The 25,836-nt window shown below is 57.2% G+C and overlaps 10 protein-coding genes across 12 annotated transcripts; 5 read left to right on the forward strand and 5 right to left on the reverse strand.

The window, feature by feature from the left end:
- Positions 1-861: 861 nt before the first annotated feature.
- H310_10153 (hypothetical protein) lies at positions 862-2,095 on the forward strand. Its single transcript, XM_008876430.1, has 3 exons — positions 862-1,328; positions 1,382-1,650; positions 1,702-2,095. Exons 1-3 carry the CDS (start codon positions 880-882, stop codon positions 2,067-2,069), a joined length of 1,086 nt encoding a protein of 361 aa, XP_008874652.1. The 5' UTR covers positions 862-879; the 3' UTR covers positions 2,070-2,095.
- On the reverse strand, positions 1,769-4,420 carry H310_10154 (hypothetical protein). Its single transcript, XM_008876431.1, has 8 exons — positions 4,175-4,420; positions 4,027-4,125; positions 3,559-3,954; positions 3,443-3,512; positions 3,107-3,393; positions 2,856-3,053; positions 2,566-2,792; positions 1,769-2,503 (listed from the first exon to the last, which is right to left on the reverse strand). The coding sequence occupies exons 1-8, from the start codon at positions 4,367-4,369 to the stop codon at positions 2,125-2,127; spliced, it is 1,851 nt and encodes a 616-aa protein (XP_008874653.1). The 5' UTR covers positions 4,370-4,420; the 3' UTR covers positions 1,769-2,124.
- Positions 4,421-4,873: 453 nt separating this feature from the next.
- On the forward strand, positions 4,874-6,481 carry H310_10155. Of its 2 annotated transcripts, XM_008876432.1 has the most exons (8): positions 4,874-5,030; positions 5,076-5,144; positions 5,195-5,280; positions 5,329-5,475; positions 5,525-5,976; positions 6,025-6,066; positions 6,135-6,222; positions 6,282-6,481. In XM_008876432.1, the coding sequence occupies exons 1-8, from the start codon at positions 4,897-4,899 to the stop codon at positions 6,365-6,367; spliced, it is 1,104 nt and encodes a 367-aa protein (XP_008874654.1). In that variant the 5' UTR covers positions 4,874-4,896; the 3' UTR covers positions 6,368-6,481. The 2 variants fall into 2 exon arrangements, with proteins under 2 accessions (XP_008874654.1, XP_008874655.1); XM_008876433.1 differs by having other exon boundaries at positions 5,525-6,066.
- Positions 6,462-8,035, reverse strand: H310_10156. Of its 2 annotated transcripts, XM_008876435.1 has the most exons (6): positions 7,885-8,035; positions 7,811-7,839; positions 7,627-7,763; positions 7,241-7,577; positions 6,914-7,196; positions 6,462-6,867 (listed from the first exon to the last, which is right to left on the reverse strand). In XM_008876435.1, the coding sequence occupies exons 1-6, from the start codon at positions 8,029-8,031 to the stop codon at positions 6,700-6,702; spliced, it is 1,101 nt and encodes a 366-aa protein (XP_008874657.1). In that variant the 5' UTR covers positions 8,032-8,035; the 3' UTR covers positions 6,462-6,699. The 2 variants fall into 2 exon arrangements, with proteins under 2 accessions (XP_008874657.1, XP_008874656.1); XM_008876434.1 differs by lacking the exon at positions 6,462-6,867 and having other exon boundaries at positions 6,869-7,196.
- Positions 8,036-8,216: 181 nt separating this feature from the next.
- H310_10157 (hypothetical protein) lies at positions 8,217-10,006 on the reverse strand (the record flags this gene model as incomplete). Its single annotated transcript, XM_008876436.1, has 3 exons — positions 8,217-8,539; positions 8,590-9,023; positions 9,074-10,006. The coding sequence occupies 3 exons, from the start codon at positions 10,004-10,006 to the stop codon at positions 8,248-8,250; spliced, it is 1,659 nt and encodes a 552-aa protein (XP_008874658.1). The 3' UTR covers positions 8,217-8,247.
- An 839-nt stretch (positions 10,007-10,845) lies between these two features.
- On the forward strand, positions 10,846-15,090 carry H310_10158 (hypothetical protein). The gene has a single exon (XM_008876437.1). The coding sequence runs from the start codon at positions 10,928-10,930 to the stop codon at positions 14,843-14,845; it is 3,918 nt and encodes a 1,305-aa protein (XP_008874659.1). The 5' UTR covers positions 10,846-10,927; the 3' UTR covers positions 14,846-15,090.
- A 592-nt stretch (positions 15,091-15,682) lies between these two features.
- On the forward strand, positions 15,683-21,743 carry H310_10159 (hypothetical protein). Its single transcript, XM_008876438.1, has one exon. It carries the CDS (start codon positions 15,784-15,786, stop codon positions 21,382-21,384), a length of 5,601 nt encoding a protein of 1,866 aa, XP_008874660.1. The 5' UTR covers positions 15,683-15,783; the 3' UTR covers positions 21,385-21,743.
- Positions 21,744-22,189: 446 nt separating this feature from the next.
- H310_10160 (hypothetical protein) lies at positions 22,190-23,045 on the reverse strand. Its single transcript, XM_008876439.1, has one exon. The coding sequence runs from the start codon at positions 22,982-22,984 to the stop codon at positions 22,274-22,276; it is 711 nt and encodes a 236-aa protein (XP_008874661.1). The 5' UTR covers positions 22,985-23,045; the 3' UTR covers positions 22,190-22,273.
- A 197-nt stretch (positions 23,046-23,242) lies between these two features.
- On the forward strand, positions 23,243-25,723 carry H310_10161 (hypothetical protein). Its single transcript, XM_008876440.1, has 9 exons — positions 23,243-23,310; positions 23,381-23,679; positions 23,726-23,774; positions 23,820-23,908; positions 23,962-24,322; positions 24,387-24,527; positions 24,656-24,849; positions 24,900-25,007; positions 25,056-25,723. The coding sequence occupies exons 1-9, from the start codon at positions 23,260-23,262 to the stop codon at positions 25,267-25,269; spliced, it is 1,506 nt and encodes a 501-aa protein (XP_008874662.1). The 5' UTR covers positions 23,243-23,259; the 3' UTR covers positions 25,270-25,723.
- Positions 25,243-25,774, reverse strand: H310_10162 (hypothetical protein). Its single transcript, XM_008876441.1, has one exon. The coding sequence runs from the start codon at positions 25,709-25,711 to the stop codon at positions 25,298-25,300; it is 414 nt and encodes a 137-aa protein (XP_008874663.1). The 5' UTR covers positions 25,712-25,774; the 3' UTR covers positions 25,243-25,297.
- Between the last annotated feature and the right edge of the window lie 62 nt (positions 25,775-25,836).

Below are 25,836 nucleotides of genomic sequence, written 5' to 3' on the forward strand. Positions count from 1 at the left end.
GACCAAATTATATCGCCCCAGGCCGGTGGGTCCGCAAGGTGCTTTTTCGCGTAGGCTAGTCGTTGCTCTTTGTGGCGCGACGTCAGGGATGGCGTATGCTTACGCTTGTCGTACGACAGAATTTCGGAGCCTTGAAGGCGACGCTGACAGGTCCTTAAGGACACGTCGAGGTTGAGGGATGTTTTGAGGCTTCTGGCACTAAGGCCAGTCTTGGAAGCCTCGCGAACGAGGAGTCGATAATCGCGACCAACAAGTTTGGTCTTCTTGCGACCGTGGAAATTCCTTCCATATGCGTCAACGTCCTTAAGGAACGTGTGTATGGCCTTAATTGACCGCCCGACTTCTTTGGATATGGCCCTATAGGACATTCCATGGGCTCGCAGTGCTAGCACCATCCCGCGCTCCATCTCAGTGAGTATCGCGCCGTGGCCCATTTCTGCAATTGACACGTGTTCTACGAACGCTATGTAAGCATATGTGTGTGCTAGTACCTACTTGTATGCATACCTGAGGGTTATATGCGTCTGTTTCTATCTATATGGCGCGGGTCGGTTGGCTGACTTCGGCGTTTGGAGCAGATTTGAATGCCGTCTGGCGGCAAATCACACTTTGAGGCAATTGACCAATCAAATGCAGGCATTTGCGCCTTTTCGTTCATTCAGAAGTGCAATTGGACGAAAAATATCCGCCAAAAAGTGGGTGTTTCTATTCTTGTGGCGCGCACTTAACTGTATCCGCGAAAATTCGGTGTCTGTCACTTTAGGCTTTTTTCAGAGATGAAAATTGCTGGCGTTTGCACAGAAATTGCTGTACCTTTTCAGGCTGTGATTGGTGGATTTCAAGGACGTGGTCAAATCAACAAGATAAACCACCAACGCCATGACAATGCTGGATGCGCCGCTTGAGGTCGTGTTGTACTACCGCTACGTCCACATCTCGGACGTTGGCGCATTGATTGCGTCGCAAGAACACCTGTGTCAAGCATTAGGGCTCCAAGGCCGCGTGCGCATCTCGGAAGAAGGCATCAACGGCACGCTGGGCGGAGCGCCTGCGTCGATCCAAGGCTACGTCGACGCGATGGAGTCGTCTCCCGAGTTCTCCGGTCTCAATATCGACTGGAAGCGAAGCGATGGAATGGGCACGATGCCGTTTCACGACCTCCTCGTTCGTCGCGTCAAGGAGATCGTGTCGATCGAACTCCCGGACGAAGCATGCAACGTCGCCAACACGGGCATTCACTTGTCCCCGGAAGACTTTCACGCGGCGCTACAAGACGCAACGCCATCCACAACAGCCATCATTGACGTCCGCAACAACTACGAATACAAGTATGGTCGCCTCACCACGCGTTCGTTCGTTGATCTCGGGCGGGTGCCTCTAGCATCGGCCACTTCCATTCGGCCTTGAATCCATCGACGCGGCGATTCGGGCAGTTTCCGCACTGGGTTCGTGATAACCTGGACGATCTCTCGACGAAAAATCGCATCCTCATGTATTGCACGGGCGGGATTCGATGCGAGAAAGCGTCGGCCTACCTCAAACACCTCGGCCTCTCGAACGTGTATCAGCTCAAGGGCGGGATCCATCGGTACTTGGAAGCGTTTCCGGACGGCGGCGCATTTCTCGGCAAGAACTTTGTCTTTGATCACCGTACGAGGCCTTTGCCACAGTGCATGCCTGATGCCATTCGAATCAACGTAGGGGTTGCAGTCGCATCATCCAATGACGCGGTCGTCGGGCGCTGCGAAAGCTGCGGCAGCGCCCACGACGACATTACTGGGATTCGGTGCTCGTACTGCCGCATGCACGTCATGCTGTGCAGCGCGTGCGGTGAACAACCTTCGTCAAAGGCGGCGACGCGGGTGTTCTGCAGCGAGCACAAATGGCTCGGCGAAGGAAATGCTGCCGAATTGACTGCCAAGATCGCTGCGTTGGAACGGCAACTAAAGGAGCATGCCGGGCCGAATGGCAAAGGCCGCCGTCGATCCATACGAAAGCAGGTGGACGCGATCGAGGAAACGCTGGCGGGATTGCAGCAGCGTTCTCGTCCGTGGACTACATTGACGTAAACATGTATTCAACTCATGCATTCAAAGCAAAGGGTACGGCGACTGCGGACGCCGCCTACATGACGGACACGCGGCGGAAGGACTGAATCGGGGGAAGCGGAGGCAGCACGATCGGCTGAACAGCATGAAACACGCGCTGGTACGGAGGTAGTCCGAGCACGACATCGATCTTCGTCGTGGTCGGCGGAGGTGGTGTCGCTGGCGCGATCGAGTCGTCTTTCGCAGGGCCTGGTGGGGTCTGGCCGACCTTGACGGCTCGAGCTTCATGGAGGACGTCAACTTTGGCGAGGCACTTGGCTACGTGGAACTCGATGGCTTGGCACATGGCCGCGGCGTTCTTGGTTTGGAGCACAAACTCGCCGACTTTGGAGCAACTCGCATCCATAAAGCAGCTCAAGCAAAGCGACGGCTGGGGCTGCAGCGCCAGCGACCATCTAGTGGGTGGCACGCGCATCCGTGGTGAGGGAAGAGCGAGCCATCGGGCAGTGGATCGTACTTGTGAATGTCAGTAAAGTACCACTCGATCGTCGACACGTCCGACGATGGGGCGGTGGTCAGGCGGATGCCATCGCTTGCGATGGCGAGAGTGGCGCTGGTCAGAGGGGTCGGACCACGAGTTGTTGCTGCGTCGTCGAGAGGTTGCTGGGTAGCAAGCTTGACTTCGCATGACAACGGGGCATCGGGAACGAGCGCCGCCGCCAGATCCACATGCTCCCCCAATACCTACGACCCCCACCACCATGAATTCCTGGACCAGTCATTGTTTCTTGGCGCAGCTCCACGCACCCGAAGCCATGCCGCACGGTCCGCTTCGTCGGCGGCACAAAAACTCCACGTGCGGTACAGCGTAACGATGTCAAACGAGAACGGTGGGGCGTCCGGGAGCGCCGCCTGCGGTCGAATGCACAAAACGGACGCGAGGTCGATGCGTTTGGAAGATGGCTCTGTTTTTTCCGCCGTGTCGGCATAGCTCAGCCATGCCCCCTACGATGCATGACGATCGGCGGACTCTCTCGGCGATGCGCTGGACGGCGTACCAAGGGCGAGTCGTGGAGGATCGCGTGCTTTTTCTTCCATGACTGCGTCAGGTGGAATCCTTCGCTCGCCGTCTTGGATAGCGGGCCTTGATGTTTGACCCAGCGCGCGGAGGACGGTCCGCCGCTGTCGTGGCGGCAAGTGGACGACGGCACTGGTGACGTTACCGCCGCGCTGGAATACACAGGACGGCCGTACAGCGACGCCGGCACCACGTTGGCCGACGCAGCCGTTTTGTCCGAAAGCTGATTCAGGAAGAACCACACGGCCTGGCACACCAGCGCGGGCTCTACCAAAGTTATGGAGCGATCGGCCTTGGAAGCTTGTGTTTTGAGTACCTGTCGTGGGAAACAAGACAGGGGGGGCTGACGCATCGACGAAGCGGAGCTCCACAGCCGACCGCAACATCTAATTGCACAGCGATGGACGGGAAGCATCGGATGGCGTTCCGTACGTTTGGATGGATCGACTCGATGGAATCGTATGGAGCAATGCGCTCCATCTTGGCAGGCTCGTCTTGAACGAGGACGAGATGCGTCTCGGTCACGATGAGCGAGTTGGATGGAGTGGCTGCGTCGAGAAACGTCATGGTTCCGTGGCGAAGGAATTCGAGGCAGACGGCGTCGCGACTGGGGACGACCACGGACGACGGCGGGGGTCGGTCTGCCAGGAGCAACTCGCGGCGGAGGGCGAGGGGGATCTTTGTGCGTCGTTCGGGACGCACCAAAGATGAACGGAGTTGCTGGAGAATGCGTGGTTGCTTGGAGCCCGAAAACACTCCGACGTACGTGGTCCCCGGTAGCTGGGGCAACTGTGCCTCATTCAGCGCAGTCGTCAAGCTCTCTTCAAACTAGAAGAGCCACGGTCAATACAAGTCGCCGTGTCGCTGCTTTTGAAAGCGCCGAATGCGATCGACAGCCACCTGGGAAAGCGCTGGCGACATCGTGACGACAAGGACACCGTCGGCGACATCGTGAAACGTGACGGTTCCGCTGTGGTAGTTCCACTCGATGTTGCGGATCTAACGTAGCGTTGGGATCGACCTGTGGGTGTCGGCAGACATGACAGACCTCGATGAATAGGAGCTCTCGCATGGGCGTCGGCATTCCATTCTTCTGAACGACAACTCGATCCGACATCAGCTCGACGCCGACGTCGCCATCGTCCGTCTCGGCTATGTGTGCGTGGAAAGCGGGAAAGCCACCCGTGAGGGTCTTGGACGACGAACCCTTGCGCGGCGATAGTCTTTGCACCAGACTCTTCATCGCGCCCCCGACGCAGGAGTTACACGTTGGCGCGGCCACTTTCCAGTGTCTCTTGGTGCATGACAGAATAACCTTCAAGTGTGAATTAAAACATAGACGTTAAAACAAACCATCATCTAGATTGCGGAAATTTCGCGAGAACTGGTCGATGCTGCACACGCAGTGTGAGGATAAAACGTACACAACATCGCTGCATCTCCGAGAGCCCTCTAACGTGCACATACACTGCATATGAATTCTGCTAACACGCTCGACGTGTGTACGCTTAGCGTCCTTTGTTTGGAGCTCCACGAGCACATACACTCTTTAGAAGCAGTGACCAGCATATGGGTGACAACTAGATACTATTATAATGCATTCTCACGAGAGGACGGAGTTAAAGACCGCTTTTATGGAATAAAACGTCATGTTGAATGCGCTGGGGGAGGTTCCGTGGAAGACCAAAGAAGGTCAAAACGGACCCATCACAAACGATGATGGATTTCCTGTCATTTTCAAAAAAGTCGAGAACGCGGGAAGTCCATCCGATGGCGACACCGAAGCTCTTGCTCCCGCTCGTCGCGCTATGGCTGCTCGGGAACATGGTGTTTTTCTATTGCTACGAAGTGGTCATCTTCCTTGCGTTCCGCGCATGGAGTCCGTCGCTGTACCGATCCTATATGTGCGTCGTGCTGGATATATCCAACGGGACTGAACGATGACTTAGGGCGGCGGTGCAAACGGCGTGGGTAGACGTCATCGCCACCGCGTTTCCCACGACAGACCTCATCGTCAGGTACGTCCATGTGAGCAGCGACTTTGGTTGAGTCTTGACGTATCTTGTAGCGGCCAATTGCCCACGGACCCGACGAAACCCGCCATCATTCTCTGCAACCATCAAATCGATGCCGACTGGTGGTATTTATGGGATCGTACGTCAAGTCCTTCCTCGTTGAATTCTTGATGGACAATCGTATCAGTCGCGCGGCGTCTGGGTGGTGGCGGGAACCTCAAAATCTGTTTGAAGCAAGAGCTCAAATACGTTCCCATCTTTGGGTGGGGTCTCGACTTGCTCGAATTCTTGTTTGTCAAGCGGAACGTTGAGCACGACCGTGTGCATGTCAACCGTGCGTCACATTACTTGGTCGACTGTCCATCGTCACCACGTGTGTCTAGAGCACATGGCGCGGTTTGTCCGGGAGAAGTTTCCCTTTTGGATGCTCGTGTTCCCAGAAGGCACGACGATTCATGCGGAGGTGATGGAAAAGTCGCAACGATTTGCCCAACGGACGAACCGCCCCGAGTTGACGCGACTGCTTCTTCCGCGGACGACGGGGCTGCACACGATGCTCGCCGCGACAGAGCAGATCAAACCCGATGTGTACGACCTCACGATGGCGTATCCAACATACAGCGGAGAGGTGCCGACGGCGGCGATGGGGTACAGCCGGAAGAAGGACACTGGCGTGCCGTCCATGACGGATGTGTTGTGCGGCCGCGGCCCCACAACCGTGTGGATTCACGGCGCCAAGCATACTTTTGACGACGTGTTTGAGAACGAGGAAGCCTTTCTCGACAACGCGTGGCAAGCCAAGGAGAAGTTGCTATCGGACTTTATCTCCAACCAGGTGCACGATCCGTATCCAGTTGCATGGCATGCTGACGGAGAGCTGCAGGAGTTTGCACCGGCGGTGAAACGACGGATGCTGCAGTCGCAGGTACTGTTGTGAACCTATCCATTCCGAACCACAACGGTGACGACTCATATCCTGGATGGACACGATAGCGGTCGTGGACGAACATTGTGCAGTTGTGGGCATCGGCGGCCGTGGCGCTCGCGCTGTCTCCAGTGGTGGCATGTTTTGCTGGCGCATGTATGTGTGTGTGGATCGACTTGTATTCGACAAACGACCTCTCTCTCTCTCTCGAGTAGATCATGCAGCGTCGGCGGCCAAGCACGTGGCGGCCTGGACGTCGTCGTGCTTGGTGCCGTCGAAACCAGTGGACAAGACAATTTAATTTGATGTGGAACGTCCTTGCGCAGCTGCGGTCGGTCCGTCGGCACGAAGGACCTGCGACGCAGTGTCTACGCATTCTCGAGACACGTGCAACTAGCCGATCGGGAGTTGGGAGGCCACGATGCCCCTTGGCTCGATCGGGTGACTGGAGTGCTCACTGCATGTATTCGTTCGACGTCCGAGTCGATGCGGCAGGACAGTTGGTTGCTCGATTGCATCGAGTATTCGCGCATTCGCATCGGCACGACGTCGACGTTGCCGCCAACTCGTCGGGCAAGACGACGAGTGTGTTCATTATGTTGAGCATTCGAGTCGCGGTGGCGGCGGCACCACCTATGCCGTGACGTAAGAAGCAAACTTGGCGCGGCAGATCGGGCATGCGTCGATCTCGTCCAGACACGTCGTGCAGATGCACTGGTGCCGACAGGGCAACACGATGACATTGGTCGGGTTTTCCAAGCAGATGGAGCACTCGACGAAATCGTTGGCGCCAAAGATATCCTACAACTCGCCACATCCACCACGTTCGTCAGAGCCGTCGACGTACGTGCGCCACGATCATGGCATCGCTCGAGCATGCGAAGAAGCGTTGCTTGATGGGACATGACGTTGCCGTCAAATCGAGGACGAAGAATGCGGCAGAGATGGATCGAGACGTCGGTGGAGGAAATGGGGACGGGGCGTGCACGACGAGGTCGATCTGCGGTGCGCCGGACCGCACGACGACGACGGCGGCAGCCGCGTTGGACGTTGGCCGTGGAAGGGATGCATGGGTGTAGTGGAAAAGACAGGTGGCAGACGACGGAGATGCGGCCCGTTGAACGACACATCTAGCATGTATACCATGGGCGTCGCAATCGAGATGCACACGTACGGGTCGATGTGAACTAGGCTGGGAAGAGTTACGTCGTCGAGATTGAGATCGACGAAAGATGGAGCGGATGGAGGAGATGGTGCGTCTTGCAATGGTCGGAGGTCGGATTCGGACGTGGTCGACGATCGTCTCCGATGCAACGACACGTTGCGGAGCCATGCAGAGAACGGACGCGGGAAACGACGTCGTTTGGAAGCATGGGCGACCCCATGCGACCGAGATTGAGACAGAGATGCGATGCAGGCGGCGGCGTCGACGTCCCACAGCACTTGGACACGGATGGATTGCTCGGTGGATTGAATGTCGAACGACAGCGACGTGGTGTCGGAGTCACTCCCTGCTAGTCGTGAGTTCAAAGCCAAGGGAGCGGCGAAGCGAATGCGCACCTGCCATATACCGCACACTCTGCCCCACGAGGTCGAACGGCACGGCAATCGTGTCCATGGCCACTCGCGAAACCTGGTCTTGCTGTCGGAGAAACTGCTGGAGGTGGTCCATCGACATGACTTGTAAGAGATCGAGGCTACATTTGGAAGGATCAACAAGTTGACGAAGGCAGAACTGGTGTACCTTGGGCCGAGCTGCGGCACGAACGCGACCTAAGACACGGTGGTCAGTCCGTTCATCGACAGAACGAGACGTACGTGGTTCTTCGCCAGCGCCAACTGCGTCGATTGGAGTTCCTGGTTCATCAAGACCATGCGACAGAACAGCACCATGAGGACCACCATGAAGAAGAACGTGAGGGCGTTCGTGAGTTCCACATCGAGCGGGTGCGGCGTTGGCGCCATCGTCTGTGTATTTTAGGGGAATGATAACGTCAAATTAGGCGCAGCAAATCCGTTAAACTAGCTAGCCAATCCGATGGCCGATACATCAAACCAAAGGTTCCTGATTGGTGGAAGGAGAGATAGCAATCCTGTCAAAACACTTTACAACTCAGGTCGAATTCGTTAGCCAATCAAGCGACAGGAAATTGGAATACTGATCTGTGATTGGGTGTTGCATTACTTGACGCCGCCAAAGATGGCTTGGTCATTTGCCTTGAGCGCCGCGTCGACCCGCTGGATGTGGGCGGCGGTGGCGTGAAGGACGTCCTGTATGCTTCCCCGTGGATAGGTCTGAAGGACAGCCATATCTCTATCGTCTATCTTGGTGAAGTCCCTGACGAATTGTCGTGTTCGTCGCAGTTCGTTGTCGACGAGATCGTGCTGATGCTGCAACTTGCGAACGTACGCAGCACGTTCAGGTGGTGTTCGAAAAGCCCACCCCTGGAAACTCTGTGCTGCTACGACGTATCTAAAACGAGAGGATCATGAGTATCGCTCATCATTGTGCGTCCACTCCACCTGAGGTACTCCGGTGACGGCGATGCGGCGGACATCGTGACGGTGTCTCCAGATGACAGGAACAGCGAACAAAATTTAGCCTGCGCGTCCATCGATAAAATCGTGCGGTCACGAAACACGACACGGACACGGCCATCGCTGAACGCTCGAAACACGCCCATCTCGTTCTCCTGATCTTCGACGATCGCATGTGGTGCCATGTCGTTGTTTGGTGAAGTCGTTGGGGCGTCCTTTCTGTCGGTTGTCATGGTTTCGCACAGCCGTTTCGCACGGAGGCAAATGTCCACAACGTTGCATGCGTCGTCGAGTCGACGGAACGGCGACCGCATCGGCATCGCATCGACGGTGTAGCAATGGTCTTGGTCGCCACGGCGGTGGACGAAGAATCCACTGCGGCTGTACTCGATGGACGAGTCGTCGGCATGGACATGGACCTGCAGTCAAGGGTATCGTCATGACGTGGCAGCATGTGAGGACCGCTTACACACACAGTCCCGCGGAACGGGACGGCGATGAATGTGGCGGATTTCGTCCATTCCACTCGAACGTCATGGGGGAAGACGTTGGTGGATGCGATGGACTCGTCACACGAAACACTCCGTCGTTTGCAGAACGAATACAAGTCAGCGGGGGAAAGTGGCAGCGATGTCCTGGACGGCCGAAAGTGCGTCCAGTTGGGGCGGGCCCCGAATGCGCTGTTGGTGGGAAGAGCGGTCACGACGTAGCTGTCAGACGAAGGCGTGGGGCATGAAGGAGTTCCAAAGCAGTCCAAGGATTTGCGGCAGTCGTTCCGAGCCGCCATCGCAAGCACCAACACCTCCGCGGGATATCGAAACGCCGCTGGAACGTTGTGTGGAGTGAAGTATTGGTGCACGCGGGTGAAGAGTGCGCGTCCGGTTGTCTTGTGCTGACCAGACGAATGGTAGTCGACCGGCGCGAGGAAGGATGCGCGGAAGTAGTGAGTTGACTGGGTCATGAGTGTCACGCTGGCCATGCCATCCAACGATTGGACGCGCAGTCCGTCGGGTCGTTCCATGCGCGAAAGTTGGAACGTTCCGCGGCGCCATCGCACGGTGATCGGATGCTCGCGTGGGGAATCGCCTGCGTGCCATTGCAGCGCTGATGGCAGCAAGTGATGTTGATGAAGATAGACCGGTCGATCGACAATGTGCATGTTGCGGAATGCCAAAACGCGGCGAAGAAGCGGGATGTGCGCGGACGGAGCCGACGCACACGTGAATCGTTGGACAGACGACGCAGTCGCCAGTGTTTGCGACGACAGGTACGAGTAGCAGTGTCCTTCAGGTTCCAGAATAACGCATTCCGTGCGGCCGATGGAGGGTCGCTTGGTCATGGACGACGGGTCAGCGGCGACGTCGAAGCCTCCGATGGTGGATCCGTCCGCGAGGAGGAGCATGCATGTCGGCTCAACTCGTTCCATTGTTTGCCTTGAAAACCCAGAGGAAGGGCAATCTCCGTTCCCAAGCGTCCAATCACAATCCTTCCTTTCAAATAGAGTTATATAATTGGTCAAAATAACGGATGTGACGTGGCATGTTGCTGGATCTGGTAAACCCGCCCGTTGTAAACTTGCCAGGCTCGTTGCCAACAGCACACGCCGCAGCGAACCTGTGCAGTGTTACTTTGCGAAGATAGCGTGCATTGCCTCGTGCAACAGTACACCGTGTGAGTGCCCAGAGCTGTACGAGACGGCCAACGTGATCATCACCGCATCAAACGTACGTGAAATGGCTTGAGTATTTCTTCTTGTGTGGGTTGAATTATAAGCGTTAGCTGAGTCTTCTAGAGAGGACGATTGTGCGTCATGCTCCTTGCGTTGCACAGCACATGAAGAGAGCAGTAACGAATGTAGGTACGTTTCGTGTGTCCGTGAGTCTCCACGACGTACACGTGGTCTTTTTCGATGGGAGTTCCAGGCGGGGCTTGGCAACGTTGGTTGACCAAAGGGTCGCCACTTAGATGGCCCTTCGCCGCACTCGAGTGTTCCCTGCCGTTGGGAGCCACACACGTTGTTACCAATGGTTGCCGACGCAGACGGTCGATAGCTTTGTCAAAATTACCAACACTCTGAACACGCATTCGTGTACCCAATTTTTATTATTGTATATTCACATCAAGTATAGTATTGAATATTTCATTCAATTTTCCTCGGTGGACGCCACCCACAGCCCACGTGACATCCAAAAGTGAGGAATTCCTTCTTGGTGATGGAAACCCACCAGAAAACTTAAATCGTTTGGACAATTGTGGCTTGTATAAGAAAATTCCTCGACCGGAAAGGCCAACTCCTGATAGAACGGCCAGTTTCACATTTTCCATGGCGGCGATCACGACGTCGTACCAAGGGCTCGAGAGTCCGCGCCAAGCAGTCGCGGACGTCAAGGCCGGTGGACACCCACTGGATGCTGCTGGAGCCTTTGGCAAGTCCATCTTCGCATGGTGTAACCCCCTCGTGTCGCTGGGCAACTCGCGGCAGCTCGCACCGACTGACATTTGGGGTCTCCAGGACTGCAACAAGGTCGGCCCCCTGCTGCAGCATTACCTCGGTGTGTACGAAGCGAACAACAAGGGTCTGCTGAAGGCGTTCTTTTCTATCTACAAGTGGAAGCTCGTTTTGATCGCGATCATGCAAGCCGCGTTGACAGGATGCAACTTGTTCGGGCCGGCGTACGTGTTGCCCCAAGTGATTGCGTCAGTGGTGGCGAAAGACTGGGCCCGCGGCACGCTGCTGGCCGTCGCGTTGTACGCCGTTCAAATGTTCGGGTCGTTCCTGTCCGTGCACATGACGTTTATGAACCAAGTGATCGGGATTCAATTTACCGCGTGCCTTCGTTCGATGCTGTTCGAAAAGTCGCTCAAGCTGAGCGCCAAGTCTCGCAAGTTAAAGACCGCGGGGGATATTGCCAACTTGTTTTCGGTCGACGTCGTCAACGTGATGGCGCTTCCGTTGAACCTCAACATGGCGTGGATTGTGCCGATCGAAGTCGGCGTGACGCTGTACCTGATCGAGCGCCAAGTCGGGTGGGCGATCTGGGTCGGATTCCTCGCGCTCTTTGTGCTATTGATCTTGACGGGCGCCGTCGGTGCATTTGCCGGCAAGGCGCAGCGCCTCATTTTGACGTGCAAGGACGACCGGATGAAGGTTGTCAACGAGATCTTTGCCGCCATTCAGATCGTCAAGTTTAATGCGTGGGAAGAAAAACTCGTCGCAAAGGTCCGCGCGCTGCGCGAAAAGGAGCTGGGAGCGCTCTGGTTCTTTATCAAGACGATCTTGATCCTCATCACGTCGATGAACACAACGCCGGTCTTGATCACGGTCGTCGTGTTCGCCACGTACGCGCTGTGGATGGGCCAGCTCCTCACGGTCTCGATCGTGTTTACGACTCTCGCGCTCTTCGACAACCTCCGCGTCGCGTTCATCGCGATGCCCATGGTGTTTGTGTCAACGATTCAAGCGCTCGTGTCTGTCAAGCGGATCGACGAAGTGCTCGGGATGGACGAAGTCCACGTGGAAAACGTTGTCGGCCCGTCGACGACTGCCGTCGACAAAGACCTCGTCCAGGCGTGCGCGGCCGCCAACTCTGCCATTCACATTGCAAACGGATCGTTTGGCTGGGACAAGGAGAACCCTCTCTTTGCCAACTTGAACTGGACCGTCAAGCAAGGCGAGTTTGTTGTTGTCCACGGCGCCGTCGGTAGCGGCAAGTCGTCGCTGTGCTCGATTCTTGTCGGCGAAATGGACAAGTATGACGGGACGGTCTTTGTGAGCGGCCGCGTCGCGTACTTTACCCAGCAGTCGTGGATTCAAAACGCTAGCATCCGGGACAACATTTTGTTTGGACGGCCGTATGACCGCGTCCGGTACCAGACCGTCCTGAACGCGTGTGGCTTGACCAAAGACATTGCGTCGTTTGCGGCCAAGGACCGCACCGAGATCGGCCTGAAGGGCGTCAACTTGTCCGGCGGTCAAAAGGCCCGGGTGAGTTTGGCGCGCGCGTGCTATGCCGACGCCGACGTGTACATTTTGGATGCGCCGCTGTCGGCTGTCGACGCGATCGTGGCCAACGAGATCTTCACCAAGTGTTTCCAGACCCTGCTCAAGCACAAAACGATCGTCCTCGTGACGCACAACACCGACATCATCGAATCGACGGCCATTGACCGGTCGTTCCTGCTCGACAACGGCAAGCTGACCGAGACCACGCCGTCTGGCCATGTAAAGCGGCAAACCGGTGATGCTGAAGTCGTGCCACTGACGGGCCGACCTCAATTATGGGACGACTTGGAAGTAGTGGCTGATGCTTCTCAGGCACGGCCGCATGACTTGCTTCTCACGCCGACGGCTCAGTCGCCGTACGTGTTCCAGCACGGCGAACCGTTGGCGATCTTCACCCCCCGCGCCGGCAACGAATCTGCGCATGGCCAAGAATCGTTGACGGTCGAAGAAGAACGAGCTGAAGGCCGCGTTTCCAAGGAGGTCGTGCTGTCGTACGTACAAGCAATTGGCGGGTGGACATCCGTGGCCATCATGCTGCTCGCAACCATCGCGACGGAAGCGACGCGACTGAACGCAGACTTGTGGCTGACGGGCTGGACGGAGGAGAGCAATGCAGTCGGGGCGGCCTCCAAGTCTGTGCAACAGGTCAAGGACGACTCCAACTACAACATGATGGTGTACGCGATCTTAGTCCTGGCAACCTGTTTCGTGACGATCTTTCAGTTTGGGATCGTTCTCGGGTATGGTCTCCGTGGGTCCCGCGTCCTCTTTGAACGGATGCTGGCCGGGCTCATTGCGGCCCCCATGCGCTTTTTCGATTCGAACCCGATCGGTCGCATCCTCAACCGTTGTGGCGACGACGTGTTCCAATGCGACATCATGCTCCCCATGTCGTTTGCGCCGATTCTGGCCCAGACTGCGACTGCGTTGGCCAAGTTGGGACTGAGCGTAGCTGGTATCAAGTGGATGGCTCTGCTCCTGCCACCCCTCGGCTTTATCTACGTCAAGCTTGGTGCGTACTACCTGATGCCACTTCGCGAAGTCAACCGGATCAAAAAAGTGACGCTGTCGCCCCTCCTGAGTCTCGTCAGCGAAGGCGTCGACGGCGCCGTGGTCATTCGTGCGTTCGGCGACAAGTACCGGCGTCGGTTCTACCGCTTGCATGACGTCGCAATTGAAAACTACTCGGCGGCAACATTCACGAGCGACGCACTCAACCAGTGGTTTGCTCTGCGCGTCGCGTTTGTGTCCAACTCGATCGTGTTTTGCCTCGTGTTGGGGTTGGTCGTCATGGCGTCGTCCGTCTCGCCCGGGCTAGTTGGTCTCGTCTTTGCGTACGGACTCACGATTCCAACCAACTTGGCGCAACTCGTCAACATGTGGGCTAACCTGGAAACGGCGCTGATCTCGCCCGAACGCCTCAACGAGTACGCGATGCTCCCGATCGAAGGCGCGCGAGAGACGCCAGTGGACCAGACCGAATGGCCGGTGCACGGACGCCTCACGTACGACAACGTGAGCTTTCGGTACAAGGCCGACGACCCGCTCGTCCTCGAGAACGTAACGTTTGACGTAGCCGGTGGCGAAAAGATCGGAATCGTTGGTCGCACGGGGGCCGGCAAGTCGAGCTTGATGATGACCCTGTTCCGGATCAATGACGTAGCGTCGGGGTCGATTTCGATCGACGGTGTCGACATTGCGACCGTCGGTCTCAAGCGCCTCCGATCGTCGCTTGCGATTATTCCGCAGAACCCCGTGCTGTTCAAGGGCACGCTGCGCAACTACATGGACCCGTTCGACGAGTTTTCGGACGACCAGCTCTGGGACGCCCTCCGGAAAGTCAACCTGACGGACCGCATCCGAGTTTCGGACGACAAGCTCGAGCAGCATGTCGAAGAAAACGGCGAAAACTTTAGCGTGGGCGAACGTCAAATGCTGTGCATGGCCCGTGCGCTTCTCCGTAACGCCAAGATCGTCGTGCTGGACGAAGCCACGGCGGCCATCGATCACGCAACGGACCAGTTGTTGCAAAAGGTCATCCGTGAAGAGTTTGCGTCGTCCACGGTGCTCACGATTGCCCACCGCCTCGACACGGTCTTGGATTACCACCGTATTTTCGTGTTCGACGCTGGACGACTCGTGCAGTGCGACACCCCCGCCGCGTTGGTCAAGCAAGAACGCGGCATCTTTTACGACATGATCACTGAAGGCGGGTACACCGACCGCGTCCAAGTGTAGCCGTCGACCCGATCGGGGACGACAGACGTTCCTCGTGCCATTCGACGGAACGACCCTCGTGGGAACGTAGTTACATGTCGTTGCGATACCGGACCCCTTGTTCCGTCGATGCTGCTCTCGTTTGAGGTTGCCCAAGTGGGGTCGCCATGTTTCTTCTCGTGGTGGAAATTCATCGTCGTCATGCATTTCAACTTACTGTTAGTCCATTCTTCTTTCTAAAAATAACACGAAAAAAATGCCAACGGATCTATTTTTGGTGATTTTCTTGTCTCGGATTTAGGAAACCAGATTTGGGATCTCTCCAACATGATGGGACGGACACTTCATCCACGCGTTCACGTGATGAGACTCTTCATCGGTACAACATTTCAAAACGAATGCGCTCGTTGTTCACGATTCAAAACAGTTGATCGTATTTACTTGTCATGACCTCCCCTTCATCCGTCGAGGGCACACTCTATCGTCAGCATCCACATCAAGGAGCGTCAGGGGCGTACAGGTGCATGCTGCCCATCATCATTGCCGTCACAATTTTTTGGACAAGATATCTTGGAAAATGTACACCCATGGAAAAGAACGAAAAAATCGAAATTGACGAAATCGGAGTAGTACGATGAGTAGTAGAAGTACTACTATTACTACTACTACCCAGAAATCGATCATGACAACCCAAGCTGGTTGTTCATGGGGCAACCACCTTGGGACCGAGTCAGACGAGACAAAGCACCGGCGGCCTTTGGCCGATCACCCGCTTGGAACACTGGAAGCCACAACCAAACCCCTTCGATAGTCACTGCCTGCAGCAGAGCGTTTTCGACACATCAGCAGGGCCAGTTTCATGGAGCGGCCGGTCGCCTAGGATAGATGGTCGAGCCAAAAATACTTGAAACCTCCACAACCCTTGACCGTGAAACGACTGCGCTGGGGCGCTCGACCCAATGCCCACTTTCACTTTGGCGCCAGGGGTGAACGCAGCTCGTACGGAGACAGCGCCGCAGCGAACGGGGATGGTCCAAGCAGCAGTGGGCAGCCTCGAGGACGAGGTCGCCAACAACGTCGCCGCGAGCGATGACATCACGATCGCTGATGCGGATTTGCCGACCGTCGTGGGCAGTTCGAGCCAAGTGTGGGCCAAGGACAAGGCGCCGCCGTTTTCGACCAAACAGTACGCCATGTCTTTGGGCGGGTTCTTGTACCTGTTTGTGTCGCTCGCGTGTGGCGTGTGGTACTGCACGACGCTGCGCCCGAGTTTGGCCAACGATCTGTGGTGGTCTGGCTACAACTTGACGGGCTACGAAGCGTTCATTGTCGACTTGACCAACTCGATGTTGAGCAGCTCGCAGAGCGGTCCGTTCGACTTGCAGGCGCCAGGGTCCGTCGTCGAGAAAAAGTACACGTCGAGCGTATCCACGACGACGGTGTACCCGACATACGTGCACCACTTGATTTGGAACGAACTCACGCAAATGGAGTACGCGATCGCCAACCTCCGCAACCTCAGCGCGAGCTGGAGCATGCGCGTGAATACGCAGCACTGCTGGGTCGACTTTGACAAGAACTTTGAGATGGCGCACACGGTCGAGCGCCAGGCGCGGTGCAATACTCGCTACGTAACGAATGCCGCCGTGTACATGGAAGCCATTCTCCGAAACGTTGTGTGGAAGGAATACATGGCCAAGTGGGGCGGGCCAAACTCGCAGTTCGACGTGGCCGTGCAGCAGGCTCTGGACGAGCGCGAAGCGGGGCGCCGATGGCTCGACTCGACGTCCAAGGCGCGCGACATGACGTCCCAGGCCAACGAGCTCGAGTACTGGAAATCGTACCACCTGACCGAGTTCAAGCTCCAGTTTCAGAACCGGTGGCAAGCCGGGATCACAGAGACCATCGTGGTCAAGAACGCGCTGGGGATGGCGCAAAAGGTCACGGTCAAGGACGTGAGCCGCGGCGCTGGCCCGTGGACGACGGTCGAGTTTTTTTGGATCCCCCTCAACGACTTGTGGATGTTCAAGGGGTACAATCGGAGCGTCATTCGCGGCTCGTCCAACTATTACCTCCTCAACATTTCAAGCGATCGGCCACCGATCGACGTGTCGGTCGACATGGCCGTGGCTGACCCCGACGGCACGTATCCTGGCGCGCAAGGCTTGGTGCGGTTTGGTTTGGGCCAGTTCTTTGCCATCGACATGTTTATCCTGGCGCAGCCCGCCGCGCTGCTCACGTACTACCATGCGTTCCAAACGTTCTTGTACAAGCAGCTCAAGGCCGACCCGGACACGTTTGTCAAGTACAATGCGCTGGCGAAACTCAGCGTCGACCCGGTCCCGCCGACCTGGTCCTCGGCCGGCTACCGGTTCCATGGAGGGAATCCGCTCTGTCGGACGGGGGACCCCAAGCCGTTTGTCCAGCAGTCGTGGGACATGGACGACGGCTGCAGCGCGCAGAATCGGCTCGTCGTTCCGCTGGCCAAGAACGCGCTGCTCTTTGCGCTGGCGTCGCAGGACTACACGACGTTGCCCACTGCGTCGGTGTGTGCGCTGCAGTCGTCCGCAGAGTGCGCCGCGGCCATCGACGCGGCAAAGGCAGTCCTGGCCAAACTTGGCACGTTTCCAGACGAGTTTGACCAACTCCGGACGGCGGCGGCGGCATCCGTGGCCGCCTTGAACGTCGGGCTGATGCAATTTGCCTCGATGACCAACGGAACGTGGAAACACTTGACGCAGCCCATGTTGTCCGAGCCGGCATGGAACGTCTACGGGTGGATGTTTCTCTTCGACTGGGTCGAAGGCAAGCGCGAAGTCTTGTCTTTCGAGGGCGACGTGTCGACGTGGGTGCTCATGTCCAACGCGTACGCTGGCGTCCCGTACTCGACAAGCGGCCGCGGGCTCGAGCAAGCCACGCAAATTGTGTTTTACTTGGTCGCGGCCACGTCGGCCCTCGTGTGCTGGGTCGCGTTCCTGTGCACGTTGTACGGCATCTTGATACGGTTCCAGGTCCATGGCCAGAATTTGTTGCAGTTCAATCGGGTCGCCGGCTCGGTCTGGATCGGGCGCCCTCTGACCTTCCTCCGAGGTTTCACGGCCGTGATTGTCCTGAGCACGTCCCAACTGAACCTCGTGCTCGTCAACGGGTACTCCAAGTTTGACTTTGCGCCGCGGCATTGGCTCGCGACGCTCATCATTACGGGCGAAGCCACGTGGCTCACGTACGCCGCCAATGACATCTTGCTCCTCATGGCGCAGGACACGACCGCGCTGTACGCGCCAGTGAGTTCGTGTTTCGTGTGGCTCATCTACTTTATTCTGGAACTGTCGTCGCCCGTCATGCCATCGGCCACCATCAACCGCGAATGCCATGCCCAAGACGTCGACTACAACATCTTTTGCAACTCGGGGGAACTCGAGATCGGGAGCTTGCGTCGGGTCGGTGTCCTCTTGATCATTCAAGCCGTCGTCATCGCCGCGACCTTTGTCGGCGGATGGTTGTGCAAGTGGTCATGCAAAAAGTGGGTGCGGTCGCCCGGCCAACGCAACCTGCTCGTGTCCGGGCCGGCCAACTGCTTCATTCAGTCGTACACGGACGCGTCGTCGGGGATGTGGACGGTGGACAAAGTGTCGGGTGTGCTCTGCGGCCTCGTTCCGTTTTCGTTTCGCGGGAAAAACTACACGTTTGATCTGAAGCTGTGGATCGTGCTCCAAGATCCAGACGGCCCCACCGGTCGGTTCAAGGCGCTGCCAAACCCAGTGCTGAGCTTTGAAAAGGCCCAAAGTCGCCACAGCATCCACGCGACGACCGCCGCGGTGGCCACGAAAGACGGCCCATCCGACACCACCACGCGCGAGTTGACGTGGAAAGATCGTGCTAGACTGTATGCCACTCGAGTCGCGGGGATTTGCACGGTCGCGGGGTCCGTTGCCGGCAGTGTCTCGTACTTGGAAGTGTCCAAAGTAAACTTGGCCAACGACGCGTGCTGGGCGTACTTTAACCTCACGGGGGGCCACGGGTTCATCGGCAACTGGCTCAACGAGCAGCTCCTTCTCGGCCTCAACCACGAAGACGTGCTCTTTGACTCGACCTACATCAACCAGCTCGGGTCGTTTGACAAACCGTCGGCGTACATTGCGAGCTCGATGAACTACGGGTCGTACATGCAATACAGCGAGGTCAACACGATCGAGCACAACGTGCCGGGGCTGCGCCGAACGGACGCGTGCAAGGCGCCGTGGATCTTTACGCAGTACTGCTACGTCGACTTTGACAAGACGTGGGAAATGGCCAACAGTGCGGCGCGCCAAGCGCGGTGCCAAGCGTCGATGGCGGCGAACGGCGCCGTGTATTTGGACTCGATCTTGCGTAACGTGGACTGGGACGCGTGGACGAGTTGCTGGGGCGATGCGTTCGAGACGGCGTTTGCCGTCGAGCTGCGCAAGACTCTGGCGGGGATAGCGTACTTGCAGTCGATTGCGACGTCGCGATTGTCCGTGGAAGACGAAATCGCGTACTGGAAGGCCAAAGGCATCACGAGCTACACGGTGCAGTGGCAAAACTACAAGCGCGTTGGGCTCATCAACAAGTACACGCTGCAGAACGCGTACGGCGGCAAGTACCCGCTGACGCTGCAAGCGCAGAACGGCACGCTGCGCATGGCCAAGCAAACCATGTTCAAAATGTACTGGTCGTTCGCCAACGACCTGGCGGCTATCACACGACCCAACAGCGGCATGACCGGCAAGAGCTTGATCCGATCGTCGGTTGACTTTGCATTTGCCACGACCACGATGGAGCAGGTACTCATGGCGAACGAGTTGCTCAAGCCAACGTTGTCCGTGGGATTCAACCTGACCAAGCAAATCATCGGGCCATTCGGCAGCGTCGACTTGATGTACGTCCCGGTGCCAGCATCGGCCAAGGTAGCTGTCCGAGCCATTCTCAATGGACTGCGCACAGTCATCGCACCTGCACCGAGCGCTGCCGATGCCTCCACCGTCGCCGCCATCAACGCGACGCAGATTGCGTACGCAGCGATTAAACCCGTGGACATGCTATCGCCGATCCCTCCGCAATGGCTTGCTGCGTACGCCACGTCGAACGGCGGGAACCCCCTGTGCGAAGAGATGTCTGTGGCGAACGCGATGTCGTCCAACATGGCGCCGCTGCTGTCGTTCGACAACGAGTGCTCCAACACGGCGGTCGCGGTCAAGACATTTCCAACCCGCGAGAGCATGATCACCGCCGTCATCCTCGCTGGGCTCCCGACCATGCCAACGTACAACGCGACGGACATTTGCAGCAACGATCCAGGGCACATCAAGCAGTGCCCAGAATTCATCGACAAGAACGTGGCGTTTGTAAAACAGTTTATGCCGCAAGCGCCGTCATGGGCGCCGCTCGTCGCCACGGCCAAGGCCGACATGGTCGCCCTCGACATTCAACTGTTCCAATACGCCAGGCAGACGTCGACCGCGCCCCTCCACGTCTTGCACGTCAATATCCTCGACCCGATCATGCCCACATTTGAACCGTTTGCGTGGTCGTTCCTGTACGAGTGGTTCGTCGGCCACCGCACCGTCGTCCAACTCCACGGCGACGTCGGCAGCCTCACCGTTCTGTCGGACCTCGAGCCACCGTTGTATCAGCAAGTCCAGCCGTGGGAGCTCCCGGCAAACTACGCCACGTACGCCCGCGGCGGCGTGCTGTACGTGACGTTCATCATGATTGCTGTCGCGGTGTTTGTCCTCGTGTACATTGTCGTCAGTCGCGGCCACTTTGAAGGGCTCAACATGATGGAACTGGCCCGTGTCGGCGGGATTGTCTGGGTCGGGCGGCCGCTGTTGTTGCTCCGCAGTGCCACGGCCATCGCGCTGCTGTCGACGGGCACACTGGAACTCCAGTTTGACGGCATGTTTTCGTCCTTTCAAAGCGTCCAAATGCCATGGTACAAGACGTTGCTGGGGGCGATGGAGCTCACCTGGCTCGTCTCGATTGTAAACGACGTGTCGATGGTCGTGACCCAAGAGTACACGACGTACTACGTCATGGTCAACAGCCTCGTCGTGTGGATCGTCGCGTCGGCCGTGACGGCGGCGCACCCCGTGACCCACACGGCCTCGTTCGACCGGGTCTGCCAAGTCGACGATGTTGACTTTCAAGTTGTGTGCAGCTCAGGGCAGTTTATGATCGGGCAGTGGCAGCGCGCGCTGTTGCTCGTGGGCATCGTGCTAGTGTCCAACTTTTCAACGTACTGGCTGGTCCGACTCGTGATGCGGACAAAGCCAGTATGCGACGCGAATTCGCTCTTCTTGTCGTCGGGGGCCAAGTACTTGTTTAGCCACGACGCGCGCGTCCACAACCAAGTGTACTACCTGGACCGGGCGTCGGCCATCATGTGCGGCATCGTCACGCTGCGCTGGCGCCGCACGATCTTTGCGATGGATTTGAAAATCTGGCGCATCTTTGCCATTGAGCTCCCGCACGCGTTCGACATCCCACCCAACACACCGCTCGCGGCCGCTGCGTCCCATGCATTTCCGCTCACGGACTAGGCGCACGGTCGCTATTCTATCGTCGTCGTACATATATACATATAGATACATAACATGCATGGACCTCCAAGCGGCCGAGGGTGCCGCCCTAGTGTCCCCGTCGCGACAGTGCTGAGGCTACCAAAGCGTCTGCATGCACGACGGCGCAAACGTCCAGCCAAGTCACCATAAGCGGCAGCAGTGGTTGTCTTGCTTCGAGGATTCGCGACGTGGCCGGCAGCAACAGGGCAATGTCTCGCGGGATGACAGGGTAATGGATAGTCTTTGGCTTACCGCCCTCGGTCGTTCATGTTCTCATGGATGTGCTCCAAGCATGCGACATCGCCTGCTTCAGTCGTTGCGCAACTAACGAGTCATATTGGCATCCGTACATTCGTCGAGGGGATGCAGCCGCGCGGCATCCGTCACACGCTTGCGATCTGGTGCGCAGTGTGTTTGCATGGTCGTAGGTGTCGTTCGTTCGACTCCGTCCGTCCATCTGGGAACGACGGTACCCGCTGCAAAACGTCGTTCGCGCAGCTTCCCCGCGCGGTAGCATGAGAGTGAGGCTGTCCTGGCGTCCCTGTGCACAAATCTGCATCGGTTTCAACATGGACAAAATATTTTTCGAATATGCAAATGTCTCGATTTAGCAATACTAGTATATATTTGTACAATCGAGCGAGGACGGCCGTCGCAAGGGACCCCTGCCGCGGACGACCGCGCGCGATGCCACGTGGATGGGCTTGATCCCTTCCTTCACTTGGCGAGAGGGACGGTGACAACCTGTTCGAGCTTTCCGCAGGTGGCGGGCCAAGCGAAACCATGCCAACGACATCATAAATTTTATTCGGGTGTGGTCGAAACTACTTACTACGCCCCCACGATCGCGGAGTTGGTCCAAAGATGCTTAGACCTTGTTCATGGACGCGACATCTACACTTTGCACGTAGTCTTCGAACGCTTCAATGGCTTCCGTGATGTCGTCCAACAACACGAGGTCGTCCACGATGATGCACTGAATGAGCAACTTCTTGATGCCGAACGCGACAGGAACCAACTTGTGGCCTTCGCCCCAGTTCAACCCGTTAATTTCAAGGGCCTTGATCTTGCCGGCCAATTCCACCAAGTCGGTTTCGGCTTCCCAAGGCTTGACCTCGAGAACAACTTGCGATCGTTCGACGGGCTTGGCCTTTTCCTTCTTGCCGGCCTTGGCCGCTTCAGCACGCTTCTTGGCGGCTTCCTTCGCGGCAGCTTCAGCTTCTTCGTCATCGTCGTCGTCACCAAAGAGATCGTCGTCATCGTCGTCGGCAGCAGGCTTCTTGCCCTTGGGGGTCGACGCCTTTGGGGTGGAGGGCTTCGCAGCAGCCTTCGGGGTGGAAGGCTTGGCAGCGCTGGGGGTGCGGGCGGCAAGAGCGACACGGAGGCCCAACTTGGACGCGATGTGAATGTACCAACGGTAAACGTTCGGGACCTTGGCGGCGTCGGGGACTGCGTTGAACTTGGCAAAGAGGGCGCTATCGGCAGCCGAGAACTGGAAGCCTTCGATGTACGACTTGGCGGTCAAGAAGCCGTTCAGCTTCTTCAAGCCCACTTCGGATTCAACGTCGTTGAAGGACATGGTGGAGCGCGGCGTGTGGTGCGGCGAGTCAATTGCACAATGGCGCGTGGATGGGGTGAAATTTCGTTGTAATTTTAATACTTAGCAACGACCATTCTTTCGCATTCGCAATTCGCATATGTAATTTTGTAGCAGGCCTCGCCACAAATAAAATAAAACGCCACCACATTCCATGCAATGGCTGGCCACAGATACCCCACCCGCTCCCGAGCCCTAATTCACCTGCTGGCCGATTCCGGATACGGTATCCGGATTCCACAGATTCAGAGATCGGGATGTCGGGGCGACTGGGGCCGCCTGGGGCGGACTTTGCGCACTTGCAGCAGGTACATGCGCAGTTTGCGATGGATGCATACTGTTGTGCGTGTGGAGGAAATGATGGTTGGAACGTTGTAGGACAATGCTGAGATTGAACGGTCAATGCTTGCGCAAGAAGTAGAAGCGCTGCGATCACGACTAGGCCTCCGGCAAGTGGACGTGTCCAAGGAATGTGGCGTCAACGCGTCGATGCTGTCGCAATGGATGCTTGGACGATACAAAGGGAACATTGCGCGAATCAATGGGTTGATGGAAAGCTGGCTTGTCAACCGCCGCGGTGGCAAACCACTTGACAAATCCGCCATGGTCCTTCAAGCGCCACTTCGCGTGCCTACCGCCGGGGATGGCATGGACGGATTCCATCACCTCTCGAAGCGGTGCATTCCATGTTCATGAATGTGTTCCTGACGTGCTCATGCGCAGGAAGCCACTCGTCCACCTTGCCGAACGTCCGCTGTACAAGTACCCCAAGGTCAGTCCGATGCATGCACCTTCCTCGGCCCCTGACATCCTCCAGATCACGCACAATAGGTCGTCCCTTGTGCCGATACGACTGGATGTGGATGTCGATGGCTACCGATATATCGATTCGTTTGCGTACAACATGTACGTCGTCCTTCATGGTCACCCCATGGAACGCTCTCATCGTGCCCGCCTAGCCACGAGAGTGACTTCACCTACGAAACGTTTTCAGCTTCGCTGATCCGAGATCTCGACTTGCCCGATTGCTTCTACGTACCGATTGCAAACGCGATCCGGCAGCAGGTGGACGCGGCAGTCCCGCTCCTCGCGGAGCCAAAAGCCACGGACCCTTCAACGTCATCGCTCGTTCCCATCCACATCAAACTGCGGCTACACGATACGATTGTGCTCGACTCGTTTGAGTGGGATGTCTCCAACCCATCCAACAGCCCCGAGCACTTTGCCGCGACGTTTTGCGCCGACATGGGCCTAGACGACGGCGAGTTTCAAGTCCAAATCGCGCTCTCCATTCGAGACCAACTGCTTGCGTATGCAAAGGTATGCACATCGTGGCACAGGGCAAACGCGGCGGAAAAAAGAGTAAGTTGGAATGGTGTTGTAGAAGGCGGAAGCACAGCCTCCCCAAACCCGGAACCCGTCCGTTGTGCCGCCCCATCCTCTCCGCGATTTTGACGAGGCCAAGCAGTGGGAGCCCAAAGTTCGCTATGTTGTCGCAGATGACATTGCCGTCCTCGAGCGCGAAGTACGTTGTACGACCTGTTCTCCTGCAAGTGGGTGGGTGTCGCGATGGCGGCAATTGTCATGCGGCCGTGCGCATGCTGAGCGCGGTCTATCTCCGTGAAAGGATGGTGAGTTCATGATCTGGCATAGGATTTCAAGCGCATGCGGCCGACGTCGTCGATGCCCGCGCCACTGCAGCCGTCCGTGATGCCCTACTTCCCCGTGCGAACTGCATCCATGTTTGCACACACTCCAAGTTTCCCAGGCGGCACGACGGGGGCCATAGTGACCAACAAGCCGAATCGCCCGCCCAAGCCCGTCAACACATTCCTCATCTTTTGCAGGTGCAGATAGCCCGCGGCAGTGGCATGGCCATGTCTAAGTGTAGGCGTAGGCAATGGCGAAAGAAGCTAATGGCGCAAAACCCCACAGCGAGCGCCAAGGAAGCATCCAGGCTCTTGGGAGAGATGTGGCAAAAGCTCACGGAAGAGCAGCGCGCGAGGTATGTGTTCAAAGTTGTCGCTTCGAGGAGTTGACCACGGTGGTGCAGCTACCAGCCCTTAGCCGACAAGGAAAATGCCCAGCGCATGGCCGAGTGGAAGCTCAAGGAGAAGAACGCGGGGATGACGACAGCCCAGCCCATGTCGGATGCAAGCAAGACGCCTGCAACTTCTGATGCGGCACAGGCGGGCATCGCGGCCGACGACGACGACGAGCTGGACATGGACGACGAAGATGGAGACTCAGAGGAAGACGAAGAATAAAGTTATTACTTGGTGTGTGCGGCGCCATCTATGGAAGGACAGTGGGTTCGGTGGCTGTCGTCGCTCCGGTGGGGGCGTTACGCCACTTGCTCTGCGCGTAATGATTCTCCAATTCGAACAAGGCGGCCGCGACGTCCGAGCACAAGTGTTCAATGGACGTGTCGACGTCATCGCACTTCTCCTTGAGGGACTCGTATGTCGCGTCCACCTGCTGGTTGATGCCTTCGAAATCGTTGAGTGTCAGGGACAGCTTGAGTTCCGCGATCAGTTTCAACAGCGACTCCCCTGCATGGACTAACGTCGTCGCATACACGGAGCTCTGTAGCGCTTGTCTCGACGTCTGCGTCCGGTCCTTGATTTTGCTCACCGTGACCAGGCCACGGTAATTCTCGATCAGCGACTCGACGTTGTTGTCCAAGCGGCGGCGGAAGTCTTCCGCCATCGGTAAATCCACGATGCAATACAGTATCCGGAAAACCGGATACAAGGAATGCTTGTCTTCGTGCCCCCATCGGATTGGCTGAAATGTTGGGCAAATTCTTTCATTCGTGAAAGATCATCGAGCGG

This window comes from Aphanomyces invadans (assembly GCF_000520115.1).
Source record: "Aphanomyces invadans strain NJM9701 unplaced genomic scaffold supercont1.24, whole genome shotgun sequence".
NCBI classification, from domain to species: Eukaryota; Oomycota; class Saprolegniomycetes; order Saprolegniales; family Verrucalvaceae; genus Aphanomyces; species Aphanomyces invadans.

Bases quoted from the DNA above. Each gene is read 5' to 3' on its own strand.
- H310_10153 (XM_008876430.1), top strand. From the start codon at position 880: ATGACAATGCTGGATGCGCCGCTTGAGGTCGTGTTGTACTACCGCTAC. The intron at 1,329-1,381 runs GTATGGTCGCCT...GGGTGCCTCTAG, and splicing joins CGCAACAACTACGAATACAA to CATCGGCCACTTCCATTCGG. The intron at 1,651-1,701 runs GTACGAGGCCTT...GAATCAACGTAG, and splicing joins GAACTTTGTCTTTGATCACC to GGGTTGCAGTCGCATCATCC.
- H310_10154 (XM_008876431.1), bottom strand. From the start codon at position 4,369: ATGAAGAGTCTGGTGCAAAGACTATCGCCGCGCAAGGGTTCGTCGTCC. The intron at 2,793-2,855 runs GTGCGTGGAGCT...TGGGGGTCGTAG, and splicing joins ACCGTGCGGCATGGCTTCGG to GTATTGGGGGAGCATGTGGA. The intron at 2,504-2,565 runs GTACGATCCACT...GCCACCCACTAG, and splicing joins TACTTTACTGACATTCACAA to ATGGTCGCTGGCGCTGCAGC.
- H310_10155 (XM_008876433.1), top strand. From the start codon at position 4,897: ATGGCGACACCGAAGCTCTTGCTCCCGCTCGTCGCGCTATGGCTGCTC. The intron at 5,145-5,194 runs GTACGTCCATGT...CGTATCTTGTAG, and splicing joins ACGACAGACCTCATCGTCAG to CGGCCAATTGCCCACGGACC. The intron at 6,223-6,281 runs GTATGTGTGTGT...TCTCTCGAGTAG, and splicing joins GGCATGTTTTGCTGGCGCAT to ATCATGCAGCGTCGGCGGCC.
- H310_10156 (XM_008876435.1), bottom strand. From the start codon at position 8,031: ATGGCGCCAACGCCGCACCCGCTCGATGTGGAACTCACGAACGCCCTC. The intron at 7,840-7,884 runs GTACGTCTCGTT...ACCGTGTCTTAG, and splicing joins TGGCGCTGGCGAAGAACCAC to GTCGCGTTCGTGCCGCAGCT. The intron at 7,197-7,240 runs GTACGTGTGCAT...TATACATGCTAG, and splicing joins AGCCTAGTTCACATCGACCC to ATGTGTCGTTCAACGGGCCG.
- H310_10158 (XM_008876437.1), top strand. From the start codon at position 10,928: ATGGCGGCGATCACGACGTCGTACCAAGGGCTCGAGAGTCCGCGCCAA.
- H310_10159 (XM_008876438.1), top strand. From the start codon at position 15,784: ATGCCCACTTTCACTTTGGCGCCAGGGGTGAACGCAGCTCGTACGGAG.
- H310_10160 (XM_008876439.1), bottom strand. From the start codon at position 22,984: ATGTCCTTCAACGACGTTGAATCCGAAGTGGGCTTGAAGAAGCTGAAC.
- H310_10161 (XM_008876440.1), top strand. From the start codon at position 23,260: ATGTCGGGGCGACTGGGGCCGCCTGGGGCGGACTTTGCGCACTTGCAG. The intron at 23,775-23,819 runs GTCAGTCCGATG...GACATCCTCCAG, and splicing joins CGCTGTACAAGTACCCCAAG to ATCACGCACAATAGGTCGTC. The intron at 24,850-24,899 runs GTGCAGATAGCC...GTGTAGGCGTAG, and splicing joins ACATTCCTCATCTTTTGCAG to GCAATGGCGAAAGAAGCTAA.
- H310_10162 (XM_008876441.1), bottom strand. From the start codon at position 25,711: ATGGCGGAAGACTTCCGCCGCCGCTTGGACAACAACGTCGAGTCGCTG.